At 49.6% G+C, this 27,398-nt stretch overlaps 1 protein-coding gene across 7 annotated transcripts in view; it reads right to left on the bottom strand.

Annotated features, from left to right (window-relative positions):
• Positions 1–3,701: 3,701 nt before the first annotated feature.
• The window catches only part of BCOR (BCL6 corepressor), a 74,025-nt gene continuing 50,328 nt past the window's right edge, over positions 3,702–27,398 (bottom strand). For 4 of the 7 annotated variants that reach the window (XM_066980144.1, XM_048053854.2, XM_048053853.2 and 1 more), the window contains 9 exons: positions 23,455–23,736; positions 22,703–23,056; positions 18,249–18,577; positions 17,624–17,893; positions 13,456–13,622; positions 7,374–7,519; positions 6,327–6,404; positions 5,966–6,116; positions 3,702–4,825 (listed from right to left, as the gene is read on the bottom strand). In XM_066980144.1, the coding sequence (XP_066836245.1) occupies positions 4,531–4,825; positions 5,966–6,116; positions 6,327–6,404; positions 7,374–7,519; positions 13,456–13,622; positions 17,624–17,893; positions 18,249–18,577; positions 22,703–23,056; positions 23,455–23,736 (2,072 nt within the window). In that variant the 3' untranslated portion in view covers positions 3,702–4,530. The remainder of the gene's footprint in view (positions 4,826–5,965; positions 6,117–6,326; positions 6,405–7,373; positions 7,520–13,455; positions 13,623–17,623; positions 17,894–18,248; positions 18,578–22,702; positions 23,057–23,454; positions 23,737–27,398) is intronic. The other 3 variants (XM_048053857.2, XM_048053858.2, XM_048053859.2) reach the window with 2 other exon arrangements.

Genomic DNA, 27,398 nt, shown 5'->3' with positions numbered 1-27,398 from the left:
CCTCGCACGCCTCGCGGTTACAGTGATTCAGCTGTGCCTTGCTGCCTGCGTTACGTTCATCAGGCGACAAAGCAAGAAGTTAGAATGGATTAATTGATTCGTGCAATAGGTTTTCCTGCTCAATTATTGACAGGTTTGCTAACGGATTACTATTTAAACGATTCTGATATTTTAAATTACATGTTACTTTACAGATGCACATTTACTTTAAAAAAAGAGCACCCCTTGCATCTATTAACATATTAAGGAGAAAATAAAACATCCGGGCTGATATAATGTACAATGTGGCATTACTCTGGGTGCTTCTTAAGCTAGGGAAATCTTATTTGTTTAATAATAAGTTAGTCATGAATATGCAAATCTGCATCAGTGCAGTACCTCACTGCTGTCACTATTAATGAGTTGCAAATTAATGTGACAACAAAAGGAAAATCTATTTAGTGGCAGAATTGTACTTCATACCTGGCTCAAGAGAGCAACCAGCTACAGGCACTTTGGTCTGATGGAGCAAAATGCGCACATGGTGTGGAGAAGGTTTGCTTCTGGGCTGGCAAACCAGAAATAACCAACGCGCTGCCTTCACCCCCAGCTCCAGGGCAGAAGGCAGCATTGCTGGCAATGCTTGATCACACACCTAACCTGCAGGATACAATCTCTTCACTCTGCAACCAAAGTGAACCCGTGTGAAGCACGCGAAAGGGTGAAACGCAGAATTAGCAAGACTGATCTGGGTGGGAAGACTCAGTGTGGACACCAAGACATGTTACTTGAAAGAGCTTCATCTTCTTCAGATCTGTTCAGGGATTTTTTTCACCTGACAAAGCTACAAGCTCACAGAGGGAAATTTGTTGGATTCCGGTCACTTTCTTCTCTTGACCCTCCTCCTAGCAGAAATGCAATGGTGAATAAGAACATTGACAAAAGAACTAATACATGTCTTCATGATTGTGGCATTAAATTCATGCCTTGAGTACTGATGCCAAGCCTGCTCCTACCAACACCGGACTCATACAGAACTGAAAAAATGAAATACCACAAGCAATATTAAATAGATACAGTATTATTTTTCAGTTAGATTGCATCTGTACAAGTTTAAAGTTGCAATGTGGACCTTTTTCCAGTATTAACTGAAGTAATAATGCTGAATGTTTAAGAACAGTCTTGCAGAGCCTGGGAATGGCAGCTGCCTGTATTTACCCCTCCCTGACACCTTGTTCACATTAATGTACAAGCTGTGGGTCTCATCTCTGGGGCTGGCATTTAGAACAGAAATGAAGGGGGGAGCCAGCTTCCAACTCTGATTCACAGGGTGAGCCTGAACCCTGGGAGCAGCTTTAAGGCAATTTCTATTCTGCTCCTGTGATCCTGTGATCAACCTAGAGGTTGGGTCGGGCTTCCAGCAGACACCTGGGCTCTGCCTTTGGGGACATTGCTCCACAGAGAGCACAAGCACCAGGTAGGAGCCAGCTCCAAACACCTCCGGCCCTTAGCTGCCAGCGCTGCCTACTTCAGGGCCACACAGAGGGTGCCCAGGAAAGCACGGGGGAGGAGAGCCGCATGAGTCCAGCAGCCAAAATGACAAACATCAGCCCCTCCCGGCCCTGCCCTAGCGTGCTGCTTAGAGCTGGTATGTCCCCGCCTTGGCCACTGCACAGGATGTATCCAGCCCTGGTGATGCCCTGGCCTCCCCATGCCGTCGCAGAGCTAGCTCCCTGCAGGCAATGTCACCATCTCTCCTCTCCACAGGATTACCATCTCCGGGGCTTGCCTCCTGCAAAGCCCCCCACACAGCAAGCACCTCTGGTGGCAGCCACCCCAGAGTGCCTGGAACAGGGCCAGCCACGCCAGCCTCCTACACCCACCACCAAGTCTCCTCTGCTCTCCCAAGCACCCCGATACAGACAAGTCCTTCAAAAAAAGCACACCGCAGAAGATAAAACGGTCATGTTACATCAAGGGACAGCACTGCAGTCAGGTGCCCCCTGCCACCCCCCCTATTTTTAGAGTGCAGACGTGCCAGTATGACAGCGGCGTGCGGCTGTTACTGTATTTGAGCACGGAGGCAAGTGCCAGCATGGAGGAGGCCCAACTGTACGGGGAGCGCCATCGGAGAGCGAGCAGAGCTGACCAGTTCGGGGAGCACGTGCTCAGGATCATCTGAGGAGACGCCAGACAAAAGAGGAAGCTGCACCCATCTCCTGTAGGCCTGCAGGGCATGGGGAGAAGCGAGGTGCCTGCCACGCACCCCTGGAAGCGCTACATGGCCAGCCTGTACTCGGCTCCAACCATCATGTGGCTGATCAGGTAAACGTGGCAGCAGCAACCGCTTTTAAATTCCTCCCTCACCTTGATTTTTTCCTGGTCTCCTTTCCAGCAAAATCACAGAGCAAAAGCAGTCAGCACCAGAGAGCAGGGATGCCTCTATTTTGGTTCCTTGCAAAGCTGGAGGTTGGCCATGGGCATTCAATGATGGACCACAGGCTTAAAAGGAAACCTGGGGCGTGCCTGTAAGCCATACGAGAGCTGGTATCACCTGTATCCGAAGTCTGGAGGAAGATGGTGGTAGTTGTGCAAGTACTACAAACTCCCTGCCCCGCAGGCAAAACAGGACTTCAGGTGCCACCAGCACACGGTTGTCGGACACCTCTCGTACCTCTTGTCTCAACCACAGCATCACCTCGCACACAGCAGCAGTCCCACTGTAAGCATCACAACACAAATATTTGACAAAAGACTAGGTGGCAAACACACCAAGAGAAGCATCAGCTCTGCATCTTTTCCTCTGGGACACTTTCATGACCAAGATGTCATTCTCCCTCAGCTTCAGATTGAGGGTCTTTCACAGTCTTTCTTAAGCTCCCCCAAGAGCAAAAATTTAACCAGCAGCAGTAGTGTTGAGCCATCAAAACCTCTGAGCTCCACTGCTCCATGGACACAGAAACTTCTTCCCAGATGTTTTTCTCAGATGGTCCGGGTGCTCTGCTGAAAACCCTTTTGGTGGGCATCTTGGCCATCATCAGAAGAGCTCTGCAATTTAAACCTCTCAGCTGAAAAGTTTGGCTGTCACAACGCATATTACACTTAAGAACAGGACCAAAGCAAAACTCAGATTTGGGTTCACAGCAGGAACTTCCTTCTGTAAGGGAAAAGGCAGACCTGGACCCTTAAGAAGGGGCCCGCGCAAGCCCAGGGAGTCCAGCCTCTTGGGTACACATTCCTGAGATGCATAAAAGTGTGGTTCTGTTCCCTGAAAAATTCTCCCTTTGGGTACCCCAAAGTGTGCTCATAGCCTTAATGCTTTGTATTAAAACTAAAGCATTTACCCTTGTGCTATTTTCCTCCCCTCTGCAGACACCACTGAAAAGAAAATTCAGACAATTTAACTTTAAAAGATAACAAAGGAGGAAAAATAATTGAACCTATTCACAATTCTTTAACTGAATGGCGATGCAGAAAGTATTGTGAATACTGCTTTTAAGCCTCTGTCCCATAAAGGGCTCCCAATGTTTTCTTGTAACCTTGAATTTAGAAAGCCAGTGTAGATTCCACCTCAGATTCACGAACCGCTCGCTCTCCAGCACCTGTGCCAGCTCTGATCTGCTCTGCTGCAGGAGATGTGCGCAGAGCCTCCTTTCATAAACATTAATAAGTCCGAGCTCATTTCACAATCATGCACGGAATTAACGGGAGTCACTTTAGCATCTTCATTTCTCAACAGTTTTATTGCCTTTAAGAAAATTTTTGTAAAATATAAATACAAAGGCAGGAGATTTACTTACAAAGTTAAAACACAGATCTCAAACATAAACACACAATTCAGAAAATTTAGTTTATGTACAGTTTCAAGCAACTTCAACATATGTTAGTTTTTCAATATTTTACAAGGTACAGAAAAAATAGTTCAACGTCTTCTTTAAATAAAGAGCATAAAATGTTTAAACATATATAAACAATCCGGTTTGATGTGTGAAAACTAAATTTCACAGCTTTTAAATTAGGATATAAAAGTTCTTACAATTAGTTGATGTGTATGGATATGGTTTAATTTATATTACAAACTATTGAATTATATTCAATAGTGCTTACCTGGCCAAAGCAGGTAATTCTGTAAACAAAAAAACAAAAATAATATCACCAAGTGCCTTCCCAAAATCCTATCTCCCAAACAAGCCACATGACTTTGATCACATCACCTATAAAAAGTATGTTCTGTGTAATCAGTGCTTTGTATGAAACAAAGTCAATGTGTGGGTGTATTCTCTAAAAAAAAAATGTGTTCCAAGTAATAACAAACTTATCCCAAAGCCTGTGTGCATTTAAAGAAACATTATATAACAATTTTGTAAAAACTGATTGAAGTTAAAAAAAAATTCTTCCAAAATCCATCCAACTGGAATTCAGATCTCTTATATAAAGGAAAGATATTTTCATATTTAATAGTGTCCTTTCTTTACAGAAACAATTGCATTTGAACACATATACATAAAGAAGTAACTGTATATAGTACTGTACATTAAACGGCCTGATGGTTCAGCAAAGGATGTCGAAGGGAGGGTCCTTGTGTGGATGCAACCAGTGAAGCGAGGAGCCCAACAAAGTCTTGAGTTCGCTTGTAAACTCTACCAAGTCCAACAGCTCTTTGCTTTCTGGGTTAAACGCTTCAAGGTCCGTAGCACAAGTGAACAACTGGCTGAGAGAAGTCTGTTTGTAAAACTCTGCCTCTGTGATGGTGACGACTTCCAGATTGGGGAAGTTGCAGCGGAAGATGCGAGATGACATTTTTAGCCTCTTTACCACATCGGAGAGCAAGAGCCAGTTTCGCGGTCTGGGGAGGTGAAGGAGAAAAAGGCTCCAACAACCGACATTAAGCCATGGGCTCCTTGACCCTCCACCACCCCACCGCCGTGTGACAGAGCCCTCTTGCCCACCCCACACAAATGACCCCCTCAAAACCAAGGGCAATGCCCAGGGGCTCAAACACCGCAGATACAAACGCTGGAACCCAAAAAAACACGGCTTGTGAGTGCACACATGTGCCAGCTGCCACGCCGATGTCTAAAGCTTCGTTGGGCTGAGCCTGACTATCATGCAGCAAATCAGGAGCTGGCCAACAGTTATAACCTAAACTTCAGCATCTCTGACTTTGGCAGATGTCGGTATTAAATATAAGTCGTCAGAGGGTTGTTTTTCAGATTAAGAAGACAATTCTTTAATTTAACCTCTCCAGTTGTCCATTTCAGAAATGGAATTTCTTTCCAATTGTCCAACTCAGAAAACCTGAGTTACATCAATCATCCAAATACTGAATATATGCTAAAACCTGCCCTCCCGTGTGATTAGTATTTAAAATTGTCTTCTCCCACAGCTGTCATCAAAACTGGTGTGAATGACAAACGGTAGCTTTTTACTAAGCTAATTTATATCTTCAATACAATATAGAATCAAACGTTTCAGGTCCTTGCTTATTATTATCGTAGTATCTGCTGTAAGGTGTTTATTTGTTTGATCTGATTTGGGGTTTGAACCAGTTTTGCTGCAGCATCTAGAACAGTACTAACGGTGTGGTTTTGTCACCTACAAAAGCACGTCCGTTCAGCATAACAGAAATGCCTGCTAAATAAAATTAAGAACACCTTTCCAGCGTCATAGCCAAGTTAAAGTGCCAGAAGCACTTGTGTTTGGGGATGTTATTATACCAAGGTGTCTGGCTGAGATGAGGGAAGGAATTTGTGCTCAAACATCATTCACTCTGCCACGGAGCACAGCACTCCAAACAGAGTCCCCACAAGGCAGCTCTTCCCCCTTTCGCCCTCTATTATCTTATTTCAGAAAAGCCCAACAGTTATGGCATTGTCATCTCATTCACGTTAGATAACGTAAACACATTTCCCACAGATACAAACTGCTGCCGTCCCAAGCAGGTCGTTTCAGCTATTTTCACCCCAAAACCTGCACTTGTTCTTACCCCTGAGAGAGACACACTTGAATGTTGTAACAGGGCAAGGGAAGTTCATCTGAAAATTCAAATTCAAACACATCGCTAAAGCCATCTTCATCTTCATCACCTGGGCCAGGGGGGTTTGCCAAGATGTCGAATCCAGATTCATCTTTCGGATCTAAAATAAAATTGAATAAAAAGGCCAAGTCAGCGTTTAAAAGACCGTTGCAGGTCCTGCTTTTTCTTCCAATAATATAATCTGTAAATAAAATCAGTTTGCTTCCTTCCTAACTTCCTCCACCACAAAAACAAGCCAGCCCCCGCCCCCACGTGCTGCGTGTTTTGAAAGTCTCCACATGCAAAGAAAAAAAGGGTAACATTTGCTCACCGCACACAGAGCTGCCATAGAAATCCCAGTACAAACCAGGGTCATCAACACTTCGACCCTGCAGGTCAGTTAAATACTCTGGAGAGGAAAAAACAACAACGAAAACATACTGATGAGAACAAAAAGCTGGCAAGTTTAGCAGACCGTGTGTCATACGGAGTCTCACTGTGCATACTTCATACCTTCCACCAAAAACGCCCACAACGTATTACAGATGCACACGCTACAACGAAAAACGTGCATGTGCCATCCTCGCACGTATGCCTGGAACTCTCCTCCCCTGCATCCCTTCTCCCGCCACACCAAATCACGGCCCATCACATCACATAATCACCCAGGGTCTGACAGGGACGGCCCCGACCTCAAGCCTCAGTAACTGACAGCGGCGCTTTGTTTCTGTGAAACGTAGGACGTCCCACGCTTGTTAGCCTGCAGCTACTCTGGACACCAACTCCGGGTGAAGCAGTGCCCATGAAGAAACTGATGGAAAAGGGTTTTCCACACAGATGTGTTCAGAAGATAGGAGTGTTTTCTACAGATTTAAGTTGGGAGATTTGACAGTTGAGTTGATGAAAGATACTGGGATTCAAGACACCAGTAAGCCTAAGATACTGGACTTTTCCAGAGTCCAGATACACTTATGTGTTCTCTGTTCTGATGCATGGGCGAGTACTTAAAACTTATTGACTGTGAGTATTACAAACACTTCCAGAGGTAAAGGTAGTAGGGAATGCAAGTGTCTTTATCCAAAACCAACAGGGGAAAAAACTAAACACATTAGAACATGGACGGAGTTTAAAGAGATGAGCATTTGACACAGTTTTAGCGCCTTTCAGATACAAAATGAGGCAAAACTTGCGAAAAGTACTACATGAAAGAAAGCAAGATGTCAGGAAACATGACTGTTTTTGCACACAGGGGGAAGCTACCTAAGCCTTCTCCAAGGCTGCTTTGCGAGGAGCCATCCCAGGTGGGCCGTAGGACTTTTTGGGGGTCGGGAAACGTCACCCCACATCCAGCAACACCCTGCGGGATGAGGACACACACCTGTGAGGAAGGTCTCCATCAGCTCGCTGTGGGTCATTTTCACAATGGTCCTCCCGGAGTACGTCGCGAGCGTTGGATCAGCACCATAAGACAGTAAAAGGCGGACAATTTCTAAGTGATCGTTTTCTACCGCGTCGTGGATTGGTCTAGGAAAAAGAAAAAAATGAAGAAAAAAAAATCGCGATGTTACACTTTGACTCAAGCATTATGTAGATGTGTTCAAAAAGAAACTTCTGATTTCAGACCAAAGTTATTTATAGCGAGTAACACTATTAATACAGCTGTCAATCGTCTCATTGTTGGTTTTACTCGCACATCACTCCCTCCCTCCCCTCCTGTCTTTTCACAGTCAGACTGCTCAGGGCAGGCATTTCTGTTACATCCATTCATTGCCTTACATATTTTGAGGGCCAGTAAAATAATTACACCCCTGTAACAGAAAGCAGGAGTTTGTGTGAAGCCTCACAAACATAATTTTGCTGCAAGTCACTCTACCGTTCCAAATCTCTGCCAATTTAACAGCATGTTGTGCGGTACGGGCTCATTCAGCCTGCCTCTGGGCAAGCACATAAATCAGTTACCCAAAGCTTCTAAATTATGTACACGCAAATAAGTTACGAAAATTTGCTAGGAATTAAACTTAGGAGCTGTATCCTCTTTAAATAGCGCTTGTGAATATATTTGCAGCACAATTCAACCGTTCTACTTGGCGAATATAAAAATGTGGTATTTTAAGTTTAGTCCACATAGAAGTTAGGCATTGTATGTGGCATCAACAACCCATACAAGCTCAGGCACAGATTTGGTGAGCCTACGGAAGGATCGCTCATTAATACACGTGCCTGCAATTCCTGGCTAGAGTTCCGTATGACTGATTACAAATCGCATTAACTTTTGCCTTTAAAATGTGCTGTACGTAACAGGGAGTTGTCTGGCAGCGGAACACCTCACCCCCCGGACTAATGAAGAGGTGTTAAAACCCCATTTTTCCCCTGGATGGCGATGAGCAGGGAACTGAACACCCATGGGTGAGCAGCCGCGGCTACTCAGCTGGGTGCTTCCTTCAGGCTGCCAAGCAAAAGCGATGCTGCCCCCCCCCCCCACCAAGACTTTTAAGCTCTCCAGCAGATGTGTTGAAAGGCGAGAGAGATAAGGAAGGACTTCAGCGAGGATCGCATGCTGCCTCCCCGCAAAACTTGCCGAATAGCATTACAAGAAAATGAGCCTGGGAGCTTCAGCTCCGTGTGCCGCCCTGCCAAGCGCCTTGGCTGGCACCCAGGGCTGACCCCCCCCCCGCAGAGCCCCCTGCCACCTGCAGCAACATCCCTGCTATGTGACCGCTTTTTGGGCACGGGCTGGCACCCACGGCGCTGAAGACAGAGCAGAGGCAGATCGGAACAGCAGAAGGTTGGGGTGAGGAGGAGGGAGAAGAGGAAGGCACGCCGCTGCTTCCCCATCTATCACTGGTGGGAGGAGAGCTCTGAGACCTTAAAAAGCAGCATGTTCCAGGTGTGTTTATTCCAAGGAGGCTGTGATTTAGGGCGATTAACATCTGTGACACATGAAGCACTCGCGCTTGCTCCCGTCTTGCCGGAAAGCTGCGTGCAGCTTTGTTTTTAACACACGCAGGCTGCACTGACACACAGAGCTGCACCCGGAGAGCGCGGGGCTCCTTCCCTGCAGAGAGGGGGCTTATCCCCCACACACCAGCACAGCGAACAAGCAGCAACCCCACACTGCTCTCTGCAGCCCTCGATCCAATTCGTGCCACCCCGCAGCCCCCCGGCACTCCTCCAAAGCCGGACAGGGGGGCGCGGGGAAGAGGGGAGAGTGACGGCTGCCTCCAAACGCCGAGGATGCCTTCCGTCCCCCACTCACGTTGCTGCAGCCTTTAATTGTGAGCTGTTTTCCATTTTATTTTAGAATTAGGATTTTCTGGTTTCGTTGGGGGGTGGGTGGGAGGATTGTGGGTTTATTGGTTTGTGGGTTTTCGTGTTTGTTTTTTGTTTTTTTGTTTTTTTTTTAACTGACTTACCTAAGTGGCTTTTGAAGCAGTAATGAATTCAAGATGATCCCTTAACTTATTAAAAACAGCATCTAAATCGCTGCCCAGTGTTTCACTCAGTTTAATGACAGCCGGCCGAGTTTATTAAAGAGAAAAGCCCTGGGAGGGGAGCCCCTCTCCCCACTGTACAGCTCACCCGGGCCAGCAGGGTGCTGCAGGGGGGCAGGCAGCCCTGTCCCACAGAGCAGTGGGATCCCGACCCAGGCACAAGAGGGGACTTTACAAAGGCAAGGGGAAGGAAAGGCGCAGTAAAGCCGTGTGGAAGGAGGAAGAACAATAAATAGAAGGAAGGAAGGAAAATACTGCTGGGGAGGGGGAAAAAAAGAGAGATTCCCCACAGATAAGGCAGGGGGGAAAAGGCAGTAACAGGGTGCTGCCAGACTCTTTTACTGGCTAGCACAGCCCTTTGGCAAGTTCAGGAGCGGGACTCTGCAAAGACACGGATACCTGTGTTTTCTTCTCCCACCAGGGCAGGCGGAGGAGGGAATGGTTTTCAGTCTTGGCAGAGTTTAACCACCCTCTCTGTAGGATGCAGAAGTGACTGCTGGAGTTGGAAACTTTCTCAGATGTGAGAAAAAGATCCCGGGGGTTCCTCTCCTGGGCTCCTTTGCCCATATAATCTTTTCCACCCTGAGCATCGTGGAAATAAACATTCCCCGTCCCTAATGGTACAGTTAACGGTAGTACAGCTTGTTTTTAAAACAAACCCTTCGAAAGGCCCCAAAAGGGTCTGGGGACATTCAAGAGCTGCGATATCCTACAGCAGACACACATCTCAGCTCTCCCTGGTGTACTGTCGAATTCTTACTACTATTTTTACCGCTACCAGAGTCAGGGAAACATTTCACTGGGGGTTTATCATTCCACCACCAAAATTATAAACTATTTAGGCCAGTCAGGGTTTGCTCTCAGCCTTTCAGGCACCATCAAAATTTTCCCTCGCTGCAGCGAGAGGCCTCGAGACTCACTGGGCAGCACCGTGTCTCTCTCATGGTTTTATTTTTGTCTCCCTACGGGCTGTTATGCTGCAGAGAGAGGCCTCGAGACTCACCAGGCAGTACCGTGTCTCTCTCATGGTTTTATTTTTGTTTCCCTGTGGGCTGTCACGCAAGGCTGCCCCGCAGAAGCGGCGAGGCACGAGTCACGGGAGGCCGGCCACACCGGCTGCCTCTCCTGTAACGCAATTAGCTGCTGGAGGGGATCGTCTTGCCAAGACCAGCCCAAAGGACGTAGGAAGAGAGCGAGCCGTCTTGGCACGGTCCTCCCCACAAATAAAAGGGCTGAGCTCATCAGCCGCCAGGAGAAGGATGAGGCAAGGCTGGCTGCGGAGGGCGAACGGAGCGAGCGGCTGGCGGTGCCCAAGGCGAGGGAGCGCCTCGCCAGCAGGCTGGAGGTGCCCGCGTTTCTGGCGTATGGCTGTGTTATTAAAGATAAAACGAGGCGAAGGAGGAGACCGAACACGCCAGCAGCCACCCTGATGTCAGGCGTTGGCCTTACACCGCGTGGTGAGCGCTACTGCACTTAGCAGGGCCCTGTCGGGGAAGCAGAGCGGTCACCTCTTAAGTACGGCCTGTTATTATTTATAGGTAAGGCGATTAAGAGCCCTTAGTGGCTGCAGCACCTTTGAGACGGGTCTTAAAGATCTCGCCTGGTTCTACAATAATCTTTGATGGGCCACTCGTTCAGCACCAGCGTGCTTGTGTATTCAGGGTGCTGCCAGGGTCTGCTGACAAGGCTCGGCATACAGAAAGCTACCACCAGCATGCAGTTTATGGGGGAAAAAGGGAAAAATGCTGAAGATCGCTGCACGGAGCCCCTGGGGCCAGCTGCGCTGTGCCTGGGGACAGAGGGACACGGTGCCTGCAGGCAGCAGGTGGGCAGGCAGAGCCCCAGAGCAGGGAGGCACAGCACCCGCATCTCCTGCCTTAGTTTTTGATTTCACTGGGATTTCTGAGAGTACCAGAAATGAAGCCTGCCTTTTGAACACCGGACTGACCAGCTGTGTGGCTAAACGAAAGGAAAAGACAAGGAAAAGGGAGCGAGAGGGGATCTTCGGCCCAGTGCTCTGCTTCATTTCCAAAGGCTGCACATGTGCAGAAAGGCCACGACCATCAGGGCACGAGCAGCACTGCAGGCAGGGTTACAAGGTGGCACACAAACTCTGCACAGCTGCCCTACACCCTTCCCGTTGGTACAGACATCTTGCTCAGGCCGAAGCAACATCCTCGCGTGCCACAACTTTTCAGAGCCCCCAGAAGTCAACGCAGAGGCAGCAGGCAGGCAGCAGCCCAGACCCAAACTTGAGGACACGCTGACAAATCCAGCAAGTGCAGTTATACCGGGGGTCTGGTCTGTATGGGCTCACGTAGCTGCCTGAACACTATGCTGAGTAAGTTCACCAGAGATTTGAAAAAAATATCCTTCCAAGGGGGAAACATTTTCAGGAATTTGAATTTTAAAAAGCAAAAAAGTTGAGGAAGACTGACACTTCTTTCCTCCCCAAAGTTAAAGGACAAAAACTGACTGAGGCTTCAGGATCAGAATGGGATTTGTCTCAGGAACACTGGGGCTTTCTCCACGGAGAAGGACAAGTCTGGCCCTACCAAAAGGCAGGGGACAACGCTGCTCACGTACTCCCTACAGAAGCTTCTGCTCTCCGCCCTGCTAGACTGTGGGCAGCTCTACCAACCTTCATCTGCACCTGAGATGTGTTTTGGATTCACGCTGCCTGCTGGGCAGCTTTTCAAAAAAAGATTTAAGTCTGCCACCAGGAAGCAAAGGGAAACGCAAGCCGAGCTCTGACACCGCCATCTAGGATCGGACCGCTATTACTTTCGTTTCCAAGGCGCATTTTCCCCACAACAACTTCCCAGAGTGCACAAGCCAAGTTTCTTCCTGGAAAATCAACTCCCATCTGTGAACTGAAACCAAAAGTGGACCGTGTGCTCGCAGGTGACAGAGACTGCCTGTTTCTGGGGCTGTTTTTCTATCTAGGCTATTCCTGTGAGTGAGGCGAACATCATTTGGGATTTGTTTAACGGCAGCCCAGCTTCTGCTCTCCTGTCTCCTCCCCTCCCCAGTAAAGGCATAAAGAGCTTAAAAACAAAAGAGGCAGACCCTTAGTCATGCTGATTTTACCTCCCTGGCTATTGGGATGGTGATAGTGAATGCGATAAACCATTTAAGATAACAAGCTGCAGGAGCCTGGCGGAATACAAAGCGACCTGTCCCCAAAAGGAATAGGTCGGACAAAGTCCTGCATATTCGGGGGAAAAGTTATCCCAAGGTCAGCCCCGCAGAGGTGGTCAAAGACGGACTTAGGAATTGGATAAAGACTTCATTAGGAGATGCACAAGGAGCTTAAAAAAGAAGTGGAGCCACAACTTCTACATCTACAAACCAAAAAAAGAGAAAACCCACAAGCTCAGTATTCTGTGAGCACCCCTTCTGTGAAGGAGAAAAAAGCCAACGTTGGCTTAAGAAAAAAAAATCAGTCGAAAATATGCAATGCGCAGATAGAGTTTAACAGCTAAGCAAAACAATACTTTTATAAAGCACATATAGGACTTGCACGCCCAATCACTGTAAAAGCCTGAAGTGCTCTTAAAAGTAACACTACTAACAAGGCAAAGACCACTCTTTTGGCACAACTCAAAGGACCTGGAGCGCATACAAATAGGGCTGCAGCTCAAGTATCATTCCTTCCTGCCCTGCAGCTGGGGATTTCACAAACTCTTAAAAAAAAACAAAACTTGTTAAAATTCCCAGGGGAAAAACAAAAAAAAAAAAAAAACCAAGCACCTCACATTGAAGTGGAGTCACAACGATGTGCCCCCCACCACCCCATCACCCTGTCCCAGCGACAGGGAGGCAGCGTTACCCCTGGGGGGCTTCATGCAGGTTTGGGGGTACATGGGAAGGAGATAGAGGGGAGAGGGAAGGGGTACTTCCCTGCATTGCCGTCCCATCCCGAAAGAAACCCCGCATGGCAGCCCCGTGGTGCCGGGCATTACTAACCTGGTTCCGTCCTGTGCACTGCAGTTCACGTCAGCCCCGTACTCGAGGAGATGTCGCACGATGCTCAGCCAGCCTCTGGCACAGGCCTCATGCAGGGCACAATAACCCGCATTGTCACGATGGTTTACATCACAGACCTTGTTTTCCAAACAATACAGAACCACTTCCTGGAAATAGGAGAGGAGGAAAAACATACATCAAGTTATTTGTTACGGCCGAGCTGCTGCACGGGTTTCTCTTCTCTAAGGAAAAGGGGGGCTGGGGGAGAGGAGGCAAAACACAGACTCCCTACAGTATGCCTAAGTACCCCCTTAGAGACAGGTCAGCCAAAAAAAAAAAAAGGACAAAGGGGAAGGCGTTCAAAGCTGTATTTGTACAGGAGGCACCACGATTGTCAGGAGCAGACAAGGCTGTGCAACGCGGCACCGAGAGCCCCGCGTCCCGTGGAGAGGTTTTCCCATCGCCGCAGGAGCCCGGGGACGTGCAGATTTCCCAGGCAGGGCTCACAGCTGCCGCTTCTCAAAGCTTCCACACGTGAAAGCGGCAGAAAGGTTTTTGCTCTTACATCTGCATTTCTGGGCGCAGGATGCTGAACGCACAACGGCAGCACGGCCCACGTCAGTTTGGTTTTAAAAAGAAAAAGAAAGCACATGATCCGAAACAAAATGCATTTAAGACACACAAAGGACAGTTTGCTGTTGGAAAACAACAAAAAAAAAAAAGCCCAGCTCTATCAAGATCAGGGAAATCCCATTTTCACCCACACTGATTTTCTGCATGCAGAACCAGAGTCAGGCGCCAGGTTCCAATAACTAACCCGGCGCTGTGGGAAGCCATGTGAATTTAACGCAATTCATCTTGCAGTCAAATACACCATGGTTGAGAGCCTGGGCCAGGCTCAGAGCTCTATGCCATCGCGTGGCCTCGAAACAATGACTGCTCCATCACTCAACCAAAAATTTAGGATGGTGCGAGTCTTCCTCAATTTGTGTCAGATGAAAAATAAAAAATAAAAAACAAAAAACATACACACACATTTCTAAGTGATGCTGTACATACAAGGCAGCCCCCATGGCAAGATTAAGCCATTAATTTTACATTTGCTGCTCTCAGGGATTACGGGGTACGGCGTGGGGTGGGGTGGGGGGCGTTTGCTTTGTCAGAACAGGAGGACAAAACAACCGCCGGGCGCGACGTATTTATCCCTCCAGTTTCCAAATCTACCGGAAAGCCCGCAATCATCCGTGCTCTCGGTATCCCTGACCCGAGGACTGGTATCCAGGATACAGCATGAAGCTGTTCTTTTAGCAGGCCCTCACCAACCAGGCGAAGGAGGAGAGCGGCGAGCCAGCGAGCTGCCGTCCCGGGCGCGAGAGCATCCCCCCCCACCGCCCCATCCCGCACCCCCGGCCGCTCAGCCTGGCACCCCACCGGCCCTGCCTCTGCCACCCGGCAGCTTCTGGTGGTCCCACTCACTGCTCCGAAAGCCGAAAAGCAGCCCAGGAAGGGTGCTCTTCACCCCGCGCTTTCCCAAAGCCGGCGAGAAAGGGCGGTGTGAAATTATACCCTAGAGGCAAGAAATTTTCCTGCAAATCCAGACCACCCCGCGAGGCAAATTAGTGGACGGCTATAGGTAGCAGAAGCGGCGGCTGTATTCAGCGCTGCCTTTAGCACGCAGTTACCATTTAAAACAGATTCTGCAGCTCAAAATAAGAAAAAGACCTTTCATCTGTTTTCATGGAAAGCAAAGGCTGGTTCTAGGGCAGAACACCTACCACCGGCCGAAAACGCTAATTTTGTCAGGCAATTCTACGTTAAGAGGCTATAAGAAGAATGTCATTAACCACAAAATGTAACCATAAAGACCATAAAACTCTACATTGTTAATTAATTAAATGCCTCATTAACTTTTTTTTAACATGATTTATTCAATTTACAAAAAAATTAGCCATCGCCGCCGAACAGGGGAACATGTGGTGCCACAAACACGCTTTTGGTTTCACAAGCACCTCTGGCTAACGTTAGAGAAAGGCCGTGAGACTGCCACGGGGCGATTTAGTGCCTGTTCAGGTGCTCTATTCCAACCAGCAGTCTGAAAATCACTCTGGGTTGACCCGAAGAGCCAAGCTCACACGTCACCAGCCAGCTCTGCGCCACCGCCACTGTTGTGGCCGGCGGCTCGTTAGCCAAATCACAAATGGCCACAAGAATCGGTGCAAGACGCGGGAACCCACCTTTGCAGGCATCCAGCCCCCTCGAAACAAACACCTTTTCCCCACTCCTATCATACACCACACATTCCCCTGATTTCGCTGCCTTCCCAACCGGGATTTATTCCCAAACCCACCGGAGAAGTTCGCAAGTCCAGGCACAGACTAAAAAGCAACACGCGGCACAAAGACAGCCTGTGTTTCCTCTTGCATCACATTCATTACTCGAGCCTTCTGTAAATTTTTTTTTCCAAAAATACTTTATGCTCCCTGTAATTCCCCCTCCTTTTTCCCCCTTCGCAAACAGTAAATTACAGTTTTAAGACTACTATTATCTCAAGTCATTTGTTTCAGATGGGGAAAACGTAATGGATTCAAGCGCGACCATAGACTGCCATGGGCTGCTCGCATCCTGATAAAGCAGCGCCTGGTGCAGAAGCCTAGCGAAGGAAATGCAAACCTTTCCCGCAGCCTCGGTTTTGATGAGACCATGGGATGTGCAGAGCTGAGCACCACGTGCTATAATGCCTGTATGCAGCCTCGGGGCCGCAGCCCTGCACTTTCTCTGTGCCCCAGTCCTCGGGCAGCACCGATAGCAGCCGCGGCTCACACCTACAAGGCTTTTCCTGCTCCTGGGTGAGTTCAAGTCAGCCGCCCTCGTGACAGAAAAATCAAAATCCCTAATCAAACGATGACGGAAATGCCTGCCGAGAACAGAAGGTTGCCTAAGGGCTCCTGAACCTTCACCTTGACGAGCCCTGGCATCCGCACGGTTTCTGCAACCATCCCGATACGGGCCGGTGCTGCAGCCAGCTCCTGCTACCAGCAAAGCAGAGTCCTCGGCCTCTTCTAGAGCAAGACCCTGGCCCATCACAAATCTCTGGGGCAGCTCCCACTGACCTCAGAAGACAAAGCGCCCAGCATCCCACAGCAGCACTCTGCTACGCTCCAGAGTGCTTGCCCCAGGGACAAGGGAAGGAAATGCACACCGACAGCTTGCAGCACGCGCTACGCTACGTTTTGGTTCGGGATCCATAGGAAATTTTAGATCTGTCGGAACTTAAATAATTTAAATGATAAGGATTACCATAGCAACGTTGTAACAACTGCTTCGCCTCCTCCCAGCCCAAGTGCCCTGAGCTGGAAGAAGCTCAGCTTAGGGCATGCGCCAGCTTTCCAACACGCCCTGCCTTCCAGAGCTGGAGAAGGCTTCCTTCCAGCCCAGGCTCCCCAGCTGCACGAAGGCAATTTCCAGGCTTCAACCAGTCCCCGAGGCCCCCGGCAGTGCCAGGGCTGATGCCACCAGCCCGCCAGGGCTCAGCCCCAGGACCGAGGTCATACAGGTCTCCGCTCGCCGCCCTGGCCAACAGCAGCCACGCCGAGGGCAGGAACTGCGCTGGGCCATGAAACGTCTCTCTGCAAGACCCCAAGTTGAGTGACAGTGACACTCACACCTGCGTTGCCCAAATCAAAGCATGCTTCAAAACAGCCGAGCTGGCGGATTCATCAGTTCCTGATTTTTGTAGCAACAGGGGGGCCGTTTCATTAGACAACATTGTTCCAGCTACAGAGAAGCTCCAGACTGCGAGCATAAAACACGTGGAGTGCTCCTACGACGCATCCGATCACGCAAGAGGACGCTTTAAGCACTACACCCTGTGTCACACACCCGACGGCTCCTCGGAGAAAAGAGCGAAAAAAATAAAAAGCCTGCTCCTAACCTACACGCTCCTCGCAACTAACAAAGGCAAAAACGACACGGCTCATTAAAGATCACCGTACTGACTTTAAAAAAAAAAAAAAAAAAAAGGCACGGGTTCTACCTGCAGATGGTTTACATTTAAACAGAAGCGAGGGCTGCTAATAAAACTTCACCCCGTGCTTGCCCCCGCAGGATGCCACCCGCCCCACGCCCCCAGGTGACAGCAGCCCCCCGGGAGCACAGGCAGGGCCCTCACCTCGTAGCCCAGGCGTGCCGCCCGCTGCAGGAGGGTCTCGCCCGCGTTCTTGTTGACGATCAGCCTGCGAGCCTCGGGAGGCATGGGCCGGCTCGGGGTGGTCTCCGGCGGGGGGCTGGCCACCTGCAGCGGCAAGGGCTGGGGGGCGGGCGGCAGCGAGGGGGGCTGCTGCAGGCGCTCGAACAGCTTCTGCTCGTAGGGCTTGGCCGGCGAGGAGTCGCAGTCCGAAGCGGGCTCCGGTCGCTTCCTGACCTTCCTCATTACCGTAACCTGTCAAAATCATTATCTGTTTAGGTTGTTTCTTTTTTTTTTTTCCTTCCCCTCCTCGCTTTTACAATGCGGCGAGGGGATTGCATTTTGCCAGCAGAGAATTGCATTTCCCCGCTCGCACTGAATTTTTTAAGAAAGCTCCGCTACAGCTTTTAGATGCAAGACTCCTCAATACCCGCAATAGCAGCTTAGACGCGGGCAGGTTAAGAAAAGGAAATACAAAATGTGCAAAGCATACGCAGGAACGTCTGAAGGGAACCACCGCTACCCCGCATGCACGACAGCGCGGTAGTTTTAAGCGAGCTGGCTCTGCATTCGGAGGTGCTAGTGGACAATTAAGTCTAAATAAAGATACCTTATCTTCAGCATTTTCGATATCTGTGGTGTCATCCCCTGTCAGGGATGACCTCCTTCTCCTCTCCTGCAGTGCCAAGTGTTTTGTTTTACACTGACGTTTCCCTGATGGCTTCTCACACTCGGAGTATTTCTGCAGCAGAGATGCAGGTTGGAAATCCTCCTCTTCATCTGTGTACAGCCCATCTGTCTTCCGGCTTTCTTTAATTTTCTGCTGTTTGGCAGCCAACCTCGAGGCTGGAGTACAGCTTGGCTGAGCCTGCCTTTTGCTGTTTGCATTGGTGGATGAAAGGCTCTTCATGTGCGGAGACACTGGGAATACAGGCAAGCCTAAACGGGAAGGAAAGGCATTACACGTTGCATGGTGTGTTAAAAGCAAAACATATTGCTAGCACTTAACACAAGCTCCTTGACTGCTTAAGAGATCTACCAATTACATTTTCAAACCATTAATATTTTAAGCGTTCCGCATTCAAATTGTAAACAGCATCTTGCAACGCAACGCCGGCTAATCGTCACGATGCTCTGATAATGATCGCTACACCAAATTCCCCGCCACCGGTGCCCGGGTGCTGCAGGGGCAAAAGCCTGCCCCGCTGCGGGAAGAGGCCGGTCCTTACCTGGGACTGCCTCGTCTGGGTGGGAACCAACTGCTCCCTCACCCCGCGCCCTGCGGGGCTTCTCTGCCTCCTCTGCTCGAGCTGCAGGGCTGGGGGGAAGGAGGGAGAAGGAGAAGAAGCGGGAGCATGGAGAGGTCTTTGTGGGACAGCACCGATGGCAGCAGGAGGGGGAGCATCTCCCTGGCAGCGGTTTGACCTCGAAGCCAGAACAAGAGCACAAGAGGCGATGTGGGAAGTCCCGTGCACGCCCGCTATCCACAGCGTGGGATGGGGCAGAAGCAGCCAGCGGCTGTGTTCTCCAAAAGGCTGCGAGAGCAGAAAGCGCTGGGAGGCGAGGCACGGCCAGCGCCAGCACTCTGCAGCCCGTGGCAGGATGTGTGCAGGGCTGGGTTTTCTCGGCGGATGAGTTAGAACAAGCTGAATCCCACAATCTGGGCCACATGCAAAAAGCATGGGTACTTTTTTCAGAGTGCAAGCGGGTTTTTTTGCAACAAAACAAGGACAAGAAAGTTGACTTTTTATAGCCTGAATTTCCCTCAGGAAGAGAATTGAGGTGACCTCAGAAGCAACTCCTTTGCAGAAAAATGAATTAAAGGTTGCTGGAAAGGAAGGGACACTTCAGCCAAACAATGCCATACCATTGAGGGAAGGTGCGGAAAAAACCCAGAGCACTTGAAAAAGGCTCCTTTGCTCTGAGGAGCCTCTGAAGTGATGCTACTTTCAGCACAGAAGAGATGGCAGGAGCAAGTAAGGCACAAGGCTGCTCAGAGAACAGAAACCTTTATTTAAAGGGCCTCGATCCAGAGCCAGTTGGTTAAAAAAAATAAAAAATCTAGAATACTCTTAGTGGGCAGCTTCATACTTCTGTCTTCCCTTAAATAGAGCTGTGAATGCAACTTGCAGAAGGCTTTCTGGATTAAAGATGAAAACAGAAATCCCTCAGTTCTTCAGAGCCACTTTCTAGAAAAAAATGCACACCGCGGCTTGCCAACCAGATGTCAGGGGATTTACAGGACACATGATGTGCAGATTGTTCAGCAAAAATCCACAAACTTTTCAGGCTCTGCAATCAGACAAGATGCCTTCCAGTTGTAGGCTGAGCCTACTGATGCAAGGTTGTCTTTCCAACTCAGCAGACAGCGCGATATAAGAGTGTTTCTCGTTCTCCTGTTCCCAACTAACCTAACTGGAGGAGCACGGGAAAAGCCCAGCTCCAACACAGAAGCATCATCGTTATCTCCTTAACGACTTACTAAAAAAATCGCAAAGATGGAAAGCAGCAGCAATGAGGTTCGGTGAGTGCAGGGGAAAGTCAGAAACCACTGCATAGCAAAAAAACAAGGAGAGAGGAAAAAGCAGATCTGGAGAAGGAGAGAAGTACAGAAAGGACGGAGGAGGAAAGCAGAGGAAGAGGAAAGCAGAGGAAGAGTAGCGCGTCTCAAAGAACTGCAGGCTTTCCCATTCAGGGATGCCGTGGAAGTTTAATCACCACCAAAAACGCGTGCTCCCAGGCTGCAAGCTTCACGTGAACCCCGCGCTCCGCTCTGACCTCCGCGGTGGTGACAGCAGGCACGGGGCTAAACGTGTGCTGCTGCTGAGAGATCAAGAGCAGCGAAGCGATGCCCAGGAGCTTCAGGATCAATAACGTTGCAAAAGGCCGGCACTCTCCAGAAAAAGCTGAGCATCAGCCCAGGAAATGCAAGACATGCGGGCTGAAAAAAGGCAAGCGGTTCATTCTCACATCCCAGCCCGTCTTTCTGGCCACGACACACGCGATGGGAGAATAAACAAGAGCAAGGATATCCCCTTACTATCCATGCAAGAAAAAAAATGTAAAAACAGGCCTCTGAGTGATGTGGGTTGTGGTGAGCCTGACTCAGAGCAGAATTAGCTTCCCTGCCCACAGGACCAAGCTGCACGCTGCCTTGTCCAGCTCCCGTCCCCAGCCCAGCTCCCAGGGGTGATGGATGGGGTCACCGCAGGGATCAGGGCTCCTGCGTTGGCCGGGGACCTGCGGGCACCACGTGGGAGCCAGAAACACCCATTCGCAGATACGGAGAGAAAAAGAGCTGCAAGCGACAGGGGATGTTCCTGTGTTCGAAACACCCGCTTGAGAGCCACGCGTTGGAGAAAAGTTTGAGGGCATGTCCCGGGTGAGAAGGAAAAGCTAGGAGTCTCTGTCCCGGTGTGACCACCACGTGGAGAATGCTCTGTTGCACGACGGGGGAAATTTCCCCGTCCTAGTGAGCTGCAGAAAAAGAGACTAAAAGGTTTACACTTCAGTGGGGCTGGGGGAGCGCCAGCAAAGCGATTTGAATGATCTCCAGTGCCTCGGCACAATAGCTGGCGAGGCATGATCTAGTCAGGTTTATGGGTTTATTAGAGGCTCCCAAAACCAGGTTTTTCATAGCCACGGGGTGACTGAATCTGAATACCTCTGGGGAAAGGGCATAAATCCAGAGGCACCTTTTTAGATTTCCTGAGATCATGTGTGAGAGAAGCCTGTTGCTACCATGCGAGGCATTGCAGGGGAAAGCCAGAGCATCCTTACACAACGTGCCTTCTTGTTAGCGACCCTCGTTTAATCTCTACAAGATATCTTTTTCTGAAAGTACAAAGGGGAGCAGGTGATGGGCAGGGATGTTTGAGCTGACACCATGCTCACCAAGGCAGCACATAAAGCAAGGGAGGAAGAGTGAAAGCTCCCTTTAAACTAAGTTTTGATCTCCCCTTCTACAAATCCTTTTGGAGAACATTCCCCAACCATAAGCATCAAAGTTTGGGGTTTTCTGCCCTCAGGTAATCCTAATGAGGAGAAAGATGGGTGAGGAGCTTTAGGACAGAAGAGAAGCCAACAGTTCTGCCTGCGACCGCTTTGGAGATGCCACCCAGGAGAACTGTCCCCAAGTGCAGGACAACCTGGACTCAGTCCTTTCCTTGGCACGGGACAACAGATCCGCTTGCCTTGTACTTCTCCCTCTTGAGGGGTCTCAGACGGATTACAAGTAAGGCCAGCTGGGGAGTGAAGTGCCACCAGGCTTGATGAAGCTCCCAGCCCTTGAAGGAGCCCAAACGACCAACTCAGAGCTCCCCACCACGGGGACCGAGCAGAAAAGAGGGATGAGAAGCTGGAGGAGGGGAGGGAGGGAGAGAGGGAAGCTGCCAGAGACAAGGCAAGGAAAGCTGATGTACCTGAGGAGGTGACCCTGCAGGAGAGAGACGCTGGGAAGACCTCAGCACCTGCACGTGGAGCAAGCCCGGGACAAACCAGCCAGGCGTCCCCAAGGGAGGAAGACGAGCCTTGCTCCTGCCCCGGGAAAGGCAGAGAAGCCCAGCAGCGTGGAGGGTGATGGAGGCGTTGCGTTCCCCAGACAGAGCCGCTAGCTGTCCTGACGCTGCTTCACAGGGGTCCCCGCCGCCCCGACCCAACCCCACGCGTGGTTACACGCTCCCTCCCGCATGGCCTAAGAGCCCGCTTGCTCCCTCCCTGGCCCAGAACCGTCGTATGCCCCCCACATCTCCTCTAGAGGCACAAACTCCATCTTCACGTTATCTCTGGAGGGGTTATGGAAAGCCAGAACGCACACACACGCACGAACACATAGTTACACGCACATACACAAACACATTTGCTTGTCTGCCAAATATCAGCTACGGTGCAACTCTTAGAGAGGAGGTGTCAGTGCTTATACAATTGGACATCTACAGAAAGATAGATAAGATAGATAGATAGATATTTTTAAAATAAAGCTCTCGACAATTCCTTAACATCGGTGGCAGCATGCGTCACTGTAAATGCTAAAGCCAGCTGGTTTCCCTAGTAGTCTCTGCATACCTTGTTCATTGTCACTTGTTTTGAGGGACTCTTCAGACCAACTTCTATTGCTTTTGGCCTCTGACCTTTTCTTGGTGTGCCTTTCTTCTGTGAAGTCTTTGACCTTTGCAGTGGCCTCTGGCTGAACAGCCTCAGCTAAATCTTTCCTGCTTTGCCGGCCCAACTTGCCGGACGGGGATCTCTCTGGTGACACCTGCTGCTCCCATAGTTCCCTAAGATGCTGCAGGTGACGCTGCTTTTTGGGATGGAGCCCTGTTAATTCAATGCACACCTTCAGGTTGGTCACCTCATTACAATTGGGCTCTTCTAAGTGGTTAGAGGAATTGTTTGTCATTTCCCTCTCAGGCCAGTCATCTAATGGAAAAATAACTAAAAATTAATCAAAAAGCCCCCTCAACTTAAAACAAAAGCTACATTTCACTTTCGGGGCATATAGTCTCAGCTTTACCACCACACTATGCATTTTAAAGGTTCGCTCATTAAGGGTTACATGCACTACAGTAACTTGCACTGCTGTGGCTACAGTGTCCAATGACTAGTGCTTTACCCTTATATACCAAGGTTTTTATATATACATATATATATATACACATATATATACATACATATATATACATATATATAATTTTAAGTGAAATGACAGTGCTCACATTAGTAACTATCAAGTTCAAAAATGGAAACACATTAAGCCAAGGGGACATTCCTTTCACAAGACATTCCTTGAGAGAGACCACAGCAAAATGCCAGCTTACCTTTGGAGCTCTTCTTCTTTTTTGCCTTTGATATAAGTTCATCCTGCAGCTCGTCCACAAAGTTTTCATTTTGGCTGCCATCATTTTGCACTCTCTCACCAGAGTGTTTACGCTTCCTGTCCAGACGTGGACATGGATGTTGGCCAATATCTTCTGTTGGCTGGTCTTCCGCTTTCTCATATATAGAATGTCTCTCTAAGTAACATTTCTCATTTGAGAGATCTTTTTCCTCCGGAGTTTCAAGAAAGTGACCTTGGTTGTTTTCTGCACTGGCAAAATTACCTAGAAATAAAAAATAAAAAAGACATAATAAGTCAAAAGAATTCACTGTGAGAAACCTATGCTCCCCGATCCCCTCAGTGTCATCCCTATCATCACTTACGGTTTACAAGGCATGCAAATAAATACGAAATTGTACTGCAGAACAAATCTCCCCTGGTCAGCCTAAGTCGGCAGTTTTCTCAACAGCTAAGTACAAATCCCCCGAAAGTACGATACTTTGTGCCGTTTTTTTTAAATCAGTTTAAGAAGTACAAAATTCACAATACTTGTAGCCATAGAAACATCACAATATGCTTTTTTTAAATAAAGAAACATCTTTAGATATCAAAAGCACAGACCCTTTTCAGCATGCAACCTCGCCCCCAAAAGCTTTGGTAAGTAATAATCCAAGCTTCACTTTGCGACGACTTTCTTTTCAAAAATACTTTCTGACGATGATAAAGTATTAGTTTTTCACTAATTCATAATCTTTTCCTAACTTCGCACATCGAAATGCAGATTCTGACTTAAAAGCATTTGTCCCTTCTTCTGGAGATGTAAGTGGGAAACGGCGCACGCACACACATACACAGGAATACCACTAAGAATAGCTATGATATTTTGCAAAAAGCTCTACTTGAATCCAAGGTTATAAAAAGGCTTCCTCACTTAAAGCAATCAGCCAGTCGCTGTATATCACACGATCTTTATCACCTCCTTTTAAAAAAGACCTCACTTATTCAGGGAGTATTTCCAGCAATAGCAACCAGGTGAGCTTTGAAAAGCCTCCCGGAAAGTGGCCTGACAAACTGGCACAAAAATACCACCTTGCCAGGCTTGCTGTGCCTTTACCTCCCCCCCCAGCTCTCTTCCCCCAAAGTTAGGGACAGCTCAAGTGATTTCAAATGGATGCTTGACTTAAAATGGCACTTCATCATCATCTTGAATGGGTAGTCTTTCTTTGGCTTAACCAAATGAGTAGGCAGAGGTGATACAGAGTGTGTGGCTGCTCATCAGCTTTCTATTTAGCCCTCATGGCTAAGAAGTGTATTTTCTCCATGCATGCCTGCTGGTGTTTGCCTCTACTCTCCCTCCTGCGTCCTGACAGCTCGCAGTCCCTCTTCCTCTTCGCCCTTCCTCCTCACTTCCCTTCCCGTTCATACATCTGTCGGTTCCCAGCCGGACTCACTCCCATCCCCAGCCATGCAGACATCTCCTTTCTCCCACAGGGCCTCCCCAGCCTCCTCCTCTTCACAGCCTGCCTCCAACTTCTCCTCTTACCCCTCACCAGGGCGGGGGCTGCCCCCCCTTTCCCAGCCCCCTGCAGCCCCTCTGCCCTCCCGTCGGGTCCCAGCCCCACCACAGCTCCCCAGGGCACCCCGGGGTGCAGCCCAAGGGCATCCCACCGTATCTGGAGAGCACCTTCCTACTGGTTTCACCACCATCCTTGAAATGCCTGCTGTCAGAAAGGGCAGGCAGGAAAAGAAAAAAGAAAAAAAAAAAAACAAATAAAAACCTCTCTGATGAGATTTTTCTTCACCACAACTTGGAAAAGGCTCCGAGTACCACCCAGCTGTTTGCAGGCACCGGAAGACCCAACAGCATCGTTTTACACTGCTTGGGAAGCTGCCCGCAGGGCTGCTTTATAAAACAGCGGAAGATATTTGGCCAAGAAAAATCCAAACAGAAGCTGACTTTTTCCAGGCGAGCGTCAGGACCTTGAGGCCACTCTGCTATCTGGCGACCCTGTATCCCCCAAAGCCAGGCAGAATTTGGAAACACGCTGCACTTGCGCGCGGGGCAGGGAGCGGCTGCGCAGCACACCAGCCGTGGCTCACGCTAAGGAGCTGGACCAGCAGCCTTTCAAGGATCCCTTTGGAAACGCCTCTATCAGATTTCGGTTCACATTTTTGATGCAACCTGCTCGTTCGCCATAAGGAAACATCGTAATTTCAGCCCTCTGGCCCCGGCAGCAGCTCCACACCACAGCTCCTGCTGGCCGTCCCCAGGCTGGGGCAGCCCTCCTGCTCACGGCGCTGCCTGCCCCTAAAAAAGGCAGGCACATCCCGACCGGCTCCCGGAGGAGCTTGCGCACGGTCAGAGGAAGCAGCAGCAGCCCGGGGAGGGTTTGGATGCTCTTAATCTCCGAGGCTCGCAGGAAGCAGCGATCTAATTCCAGCCTGCCGCCACCGAGGGCGACCGGCTTCGGATTAATTCCTTTTCTACTCGAGGAGGGCTTGGCACGGCGAGGCAGCGCGCCGCCCGCCCGCAGACATGAAAAGGAGGGCAGGGACGCCGGCTGGCAGCTCTCCCCCGCCGGCGCTGCTCGCGGGCTGCGGAGGACGGCGCGCACCCGCTCCTGCTCCCCCGGGTAAGAGCGTGAAGCAAGCGACCTCTCGGCTCCGCTCGCTAATCCCCATTGCATAACCACCCTGCCACGGCGGGGGATGATGGGGATGGGGCTGGGACGCTACGGGGACAGGATGCTACGGGGCAGGGACACCGTGGGGCTGGGACACTACGCAGGATGTGTCCTCGCTGCCCTGCCAAGACTCCCTGCCTCCACCACGGGTCTCTCTGGGGGTCTCTCCCCAGCAAGACCACCAGAGGAGCACAGGCTCTGGTCACACAGGCTCCACTCTGCCCTCAAAGTGTTTTGCCAACAACCTGGACCAGCCACAAGGCTGCCCCATATTAAGGGAGAAACATCAGCAGGAGGCACGGCAGCGTAAGCCTATCTTGTGCCCTCGACAAGAAGAATTTGTTTGCTTTGGTCCCCCGCCCCCATGGATCTACAACATCCTCTTCTCTGCCCCAGGAGGAAAACAACAACAGAATACTTTGGGTTTTCGTATCATCATTATTCAAACAGCGAAGAGGTAGCCCGAAACATAGGATAAATGCGGAGTTCTCATAGCAACACACCTCGATGAGTAAGGAGATTAAACTCTTACACGTGTTCCTTCCTCAACCCTCAAGCGCTCGCGACTCTCACCACAGCTGTGAGAACCAGTACCGACACCTCAAACCATTTCTTGCCGTCCTACAAAACTACAGACGAGGAAGAATTAAGAAGAGGCTTCTTCACGTACGGTTTCTGCCTGAAGCCCTATTTCCTCGGCGCACCGGCTGCGACCTCGCGAGAAACAGTTACACACACAGGCAGCCGAAAAAAAAAAAACACCCGCACAAACTGTCCTTCGTTTTTCCATCTTCCTGTTGCGGTCAGCTGCTTGAGACCAGGGCCTCCCATGCAATGCAAACAAGGAAACACATCTTAGCGTTTAAGCTGCAATTCTTTTGTTCAAATAACATGGCAGCTATAAACAGCTTTTCCTCTTCCCCGGAGCAACCTCGTATTGCACTCACTTATGCAAGACACCCTTTATTCATCCCGGCACCTTAACGACCAGCCAAATGCTAAAATCCAGCACCCAGCATCAAGATCACAACATGATTAAAAAATTCAGCAAGACGCCTTCAGCATCGAATTCAGGGTGTCCCATGGGGCAGAGGAAACACGGCTGATTTTGTCTTTTTTTTTTTTTCCCCTCAAAGCATCCCTGCTTGGGAACTTTCCAGATTCGTTTCCTTCTGCCTGAACAAACAAACCGCCATCTCCCTGGGCGGGCTTTTTTTTTCCCCCCCCCCTCTCTTTTTGCACTATGTCCCGTTGAAGGAAG

Source organism: Anser cygnoides, chromosome 1 (genome assembly GCF_040182565.1).
Source record: "Anser cygnoides isolate HZ-2024a breed goose chromosome 1, Taihu_goose_T2T_genome, whole genome shotgun sequence".
NCBI lineage: Eukaryota > Metazoa > Chordata > Aves > Anseriformes > Anatidae > Anser > Anser cygnoides.
The sequence above is the reverse complement of the archived record's forward strand: the minus strand, read 5'-3'. Positions and strand labels throughout refer to the sequence as shown.